The sequence below is a fragment of the Arachis hypogaea genome, chromosome 19, assembly GCF_003086295.3.
Source record: "Arachis hypogaea cultivar Tifrunner chromosome 19, arahy.Tifrunner.gnm2.J5K5, whole genome shotgun sequence".
NCBI lineage: Eukaryota > Viridiplantae > Streptophyta > Magnoliopsida > Fabales > Fabaceae > Arachis > Arachis hypogaea.
The window spans coordinates 26272818-26278005 of NC_092054.1; the positions used below are offsets into that span (position 1 = coordinate 26272818).

General features: G+C 26.7%; 1 protein-coding gene across 2 annotated transcripts; it reads left to right on the plus strand.

The window, feature by feature from the left end:
• The first annotated feature begins 1612 nt into the window (after positions 1 to 1612).
• Positions 1613 to 4839, plus strand: LOC112779460 (uncharacterized). Of its 2 annotated transcripts, none has more exons than XM_025823734.3 (6): positions 1613 to 2266; positions 2340 to 2859; positions 3587 to 3697; positions 3813 to 3878; positions 4007 to 4072; positions 4411 to 4839. In XM_025823734.3, the coding sequence occupies exons 1-6, from the start codon at positions 2214 to 2216 to the stop codon at positions 4750 to 4752; spliced, it is 1158 nt and encodes a 385-aa protein (XP_025679519.1). In that variant the 5' UTR covers positions 1613 to 2213; the 3' UTR covers positions 4753 to 4839. The 2 variants fall into 2 exon arrangements, with proteins under 2 accessions (XP_025679519.1, XP_025679520.1); XM_025823735.3 differs by having other exon boundaries at positions 1617 to 2266; positions 3816 to 3878.
• The last annotated feature ends 349 nt before the right edge of the window (positions 4840 to 5188 follow it).

A 5188-nucleotide genomic window follows, 5' to 3' on the forward strand; every position in this document is an offset into this window, starting at 1 on the left:
CCAAGCAAAAATTCTAGTTTCAGCACGGACTCCAAAGTGAGTAAAATGAAAGAAAGAAATGGAGGAAAAAGAGAGAAAATGCGAATGTGAGGATAAAATCAAAATTTTACAAAAATTATTTTTTTAGACTATAATAATAATAATAATAATAATAATAATAATAATAATAATAATAATAATAATAATAATAATATTTTGGTTGTTATAGTGTTGAATGAAAATCGAAATCGTTTCCAACCTTTTTGTGTTTAAAATAATTTTTAATGTTAATTTTTGTTTAATTTTAAAATTATCTTTTACGGTCCCAAACATTTTTTTAAAGATAAAGTTTTTCTTTTATTTTATTATTTTCTTCTCATTTTCACGAAGTCATTCATTCATCTTTCATCATTCATCATTCATCATAACGTAATAAAAGAAACCATTCACAAATATAGTTGCTCAAAAGCCTAACACCAGAGGCAAGTTCAATACAAAAGAATTTGTGTTAGAATTTTAAACAATCATATTAGTAAATACTTTTTTTTGTTATGTTGGGAGTAATGAAGAAAGGATAAAAGATTTTGTAAAAATGAGATAAAAGAAAAGAAATAAAGAGATAATTTTGTCTTTAAAAAAATATTTGGGACTGAAATAGTGATTTTAAAATTAAACTAAAATTAACTGTTAGAATTAATATTGGACTTATAGTTCACTTAGAGAATTATGCTATAAATAAGAGTATGATATAATAATGTGGATATGTATAATGTAATTAAAAATTTTAATTCACCAACAAACTATAACTCAAATGGCATAGTCTCCACATACTTACTTAAAAATTACGAGTTTGAACCTTCTTATTATTTTTTATGTAAAAAAAAAAAAAAATTAAAAACTCTAATTAGATCTCAACGGTGCTTTCCTTGAACACGAGGAGGGAGACTAATCGCAATCGAATGACAAATTGGCCAACATTCAAAATAGCATTCTTGTATTGTTATCAATCAGAATTTTAAACAATATTATTAAACTTTTTTTAATGGACCTAATTTTTTTTAAACAATAAAATTTTGGTAGTAATTTTTTATTTTATTTTGAGCAGTGACATAAAAAATATTTTAAAATTAATTGTTTTTTTATTAATTATAATTCACATTTATTTTTTTTTCACAACCATAAAAATAAGATTATTTTAAAAGAGAGAATAATATTAAAAATAGTATTGAACCTATAACTCATTTAGAGAATTATGATATAAATAAGAGTAAAATGTAATAATATAAATATTAAATATACATAATATAATTAAAAACTCTAAATTTTTTCTATCTCCAATTCTAATTTTAGAAATTTCTATCCTATTTTTTCAGATTTTTATCTAATTCTCTCGGTCTCTTAATACATTATCATATCATTAACGTTAAGAATGATTTTAATTTTAAGCTAAAATCATAACAACTAAAATAATATTTAATCCTAAATACTAATAATCCGAAAACGATACTTATATGTCCATCTTTAGATCTTATCCTTATTTCTTTACGTAAATAAACTCATCGGATTTGGAAGGAAGCTAGATACATGGTATCAGAACTTCAGGTATAAATACGAAGAGAGAAAAAAAAAAACCCTGAAAAAACTAGTATCTCATAATTAAGAGTATGGAAAGATATAATTTTGTATGGATTTGATTCTTTTTCTTTTGGCAAGACACTGGTCCATCCCATTATCTCAGTTGGTACCTAACTCCCATAATGGGGCAGATGTGGATAATATTTATGCAAACAAATATGATAATAGACTTTGGCGCTATACCTGAATTATTATTTATTTTACACAAATCAGTACTAGGAACTTAAATTGAGATATGACAATCTAACATGTGGACCACATGTTCTAATATTAATTAAATTAATTAATTTCCTCCGATTTGAACTAGCTAGCTAGTCATCTCATATGCCATGCTTCTTTCACCTATTTATATACTTTGGGGCTATATATATATATATTCTCCATGCCACCACTACTATAGCATTTTTCAATATAAGAGTTAACAATCTGAAACATCTAACTTAATTTAATTTATTATTATTATTATTATTATTATTATTATTAATCTCCTTCTTCCTCAAAAGTTAATCAAGACTATATATACGAAACGCAACGCTAGCTAGAGCTTAATTTTACATGTGAAACAATTTCCAATCTTTCTTTCTTTCTTTAATTGTTGAATGGCTGAGAAGAAGCTTGAACTCTTTCGTGCTGGGATGAACCCAACCTCCGTGTAAGAAGCCACTCTTCCTCTCTTTCTTTATTCTCTCTCTTTTGTTTATTTATTTTATTTTTTGAATTTTCAGTTACGGAAATGATTGTTTCTTGGAGCAAGTTATGGTAAAAGAAGGATCATCATCAAGTACAAGTAATAGTATCATAACAACAAAGAAGAAAGAAGAAAAAGATAATAATAAACACGAAGCGGCGGCAGCATCACAATTCTCATACACATCTTTGTATAATTCATCATCGTCAGCATCAACAACTACTTTCAAGAAACTAAGAATAGCAGACTCATCATTGTTAAACCAACAAGACTTTGCAGCAGGAAAGCTCATGAATTTTTCCACTTTTTTAAGACCTTCAATGCTTCGTCAGAATAGTTCTGTTTCACGTGATGCTGATAACAACAAAGAAGAACCGTTTCCTGAAAAGCAGTTAAAATCTGTTAGCAATAATAATAAGAGGAAAGTGGTGGATACCGGCTTCTGTAACGAACCCTTGATAGAATATTCGTCTGTGTGTTCGCTTGGAGCGTCAACAAACAACACACACATTTATAGCCGGAAACAAGACCTCCATGACTCCACCTACTCAAGCGAGGTAAGCGCACACACCCATGTTTTTTTTTATCATATTATTTACATTAAAATCAACTATTTTAGTATAAAATATATATTAAAAATAAGTTAAACCATATATGTATTTATATATATAAATACATAATGATTAATTTTAGTGATTGATTTTAATATACAAATAATATTTTAATTTTTTTACCACCATACTATACTAAGTGTATATAATTAGAATGAATACAATTGGAGAGTGGCTCAAATAATAGAAATAAGTTGGAAGTATAATAAATAGAAAAATTAGAAATTGTATTAGGAAAATTAAATATGTAAATCTTAAAATGTCTTAAAATATCTCTCTTTATTTTTTGGTTAATTTTTTTTAGTGAATTCTATTTTTTTCTATCTCTAATTCTCTAATTTTAAAAATTTTTTTTAATGACATTAAAACGTATATAAAAATGACTACGAAATTAGTTATTCATATAAAATATATGTTAGAATTAAATAATATATATAGTGACTGATTTATAATTGATTTTTTGTATGCACCTGATATTTTTTTTTGTTTTATCTATCACTTAGATTGATTATTAGTTTTGAAAAAGCTTAAATAACTTTCAATACAAACATACTTAGATAATTAAAGAGAGAAACAGAGAACGTTATTTTGTTCATTTCCTTTTTTCTTTTTTAACTTATTTGGTAGTTGGCATGGTGCTCATGTATGAAAATGGATTAACGAATTGGTGCAGAATGATGAAGACATAGAAGATGTTACGAAGGATATTAAGAATGCTCGGCGGGAGGGCAATAATGGAGTCAGAAGAAGCAGGAATGCTGAGACTCATAATTTATATGAAAGGGTGAGAAATAAATTAAAGCAAAAGAGTTGAAAATGTTGTTTACTTCTTAAGGGTCCTCACTTCATTTCATTTTCATAACATCTAACTCAATTTTTTTTTTCTTATTGATTTACAGCAGCGAAGAGACAAGATCAACAAGAAACTGCGCGTACTGAAAGATCTCATACCCAATTGTAATAAGGTCTGCATATATACATAAACTCCTTTATTTTAATTTTTTCTAATTTTGTAATATTACATTTTATAAATTTTGTGAAATAAATAGTCCTATAATTAATTAATTTTTTCTTGTATGTATGTGTTTTATAGGTAGACAAGGCTTCACTGCTTGATGATGCCATTGAATATCTTAAGGCCTTAAAACTTCATTTACAGGTAAAGTAGGTTAGGCCATTTTAAATTAATAAATAGAAAAGAAAAAAAAATAAAAAGACAATAATTTTAATTTATATTAGCTATCATTTTTAGTCAACAATCTAATAATTTTAGTTTATTAGTAGTTCAAATGTTCAATGTATTTTTTTAGTCAATACCTTTAAATATTACAAATTAATTACTGAACAAAAATATTAAAATATGCTGATCCTATAATATTTTTTAATAAAAAATTTAATTTACTTTAAATAACGTATTAAAAGTTAAAACTATTATCTTTCCAATACAAGCTTTCCTTTCTCTTATTACTAATTATGATGATGATGATGATGATGCAGATTATGACAATGGGAACCGGGCTATGCATGCCTCCAATGATGCTACCTACATCTTCTCCAACCCAGCAATTACAACAGTTAATGGGTATGAGGCCTGGAATTAACATCCCTTGCAACATGGCTCAGTTCAATGGTATTCCACCACTACCTAATGGAGTTGGCATGTTTGGTTTCCCTAACCAATTCTTACCCGTTATTCCGCCAAATCCAATGTCTCATGCACCTTTCACTACTACTACTACTACTCATCCCATGCTTGGAAATAATAATAATAAGGTTAATAATCTTTGTACACAACCGCCACTACTTCAGACAACCAATAATATCTCAGCTCTAAAGTAGGTGTATTAATCAATTCATTGTGTTTCATTGAATAAATATTATTGTGATTTGTGTCAATAAAAGCTACATCAATTAATGTTGTATCAATCGCAACATGCATGCATGGAGTAGTCCATATAATATATACGATAAAAAAATTTTGCCGTTTACTTTTATAATTCTATAATCATAACTACCCATGAGTCATGAGTCATGAGTCTCTAAGGATGAAAACTAAATAACTATGTATCTTTTTAGCCAACAATGCATCTTTTACATAATTTTTCAAGGGAGTAACTCAGATAAAGGCGGTTAAAAACGTCTTTTTTTAAAGATGTTTTTTAGTAATAAAAATTCAATACATATTATCAATTAAATCGTATTTTTTTTTTGTCAAAATTAGATCAGATAAATTGATTTAGCTGAAAAATTGGTAAATTAAATATTGAATCGGTCT

Excerpts from the sequence above, each read along its gene's own strand:
- LOC112779460 (XM_025823734.3), top strand. The coding sequence starts at position 2,214 with ATGGCTGAGAAGAAGCTTGAACTCTTTCGTGCTGGGATGAACCCAACC. Across the intron at positions 3,698-3,812 it reads CTCATAATTTATATGAAAGG|CAGCGAAGAGACAAGATCAA; the intron begins GTGAGAAATAAA and ends ATTGATTTACAG. Across the intron at positions 4,073-4,410 it reads CCTTAAAACTTCATTTACAG|ATTATGACAATGGGAACCGG; the intron begins GTAAAGTAGGTT and ends ATGATGATGCAG.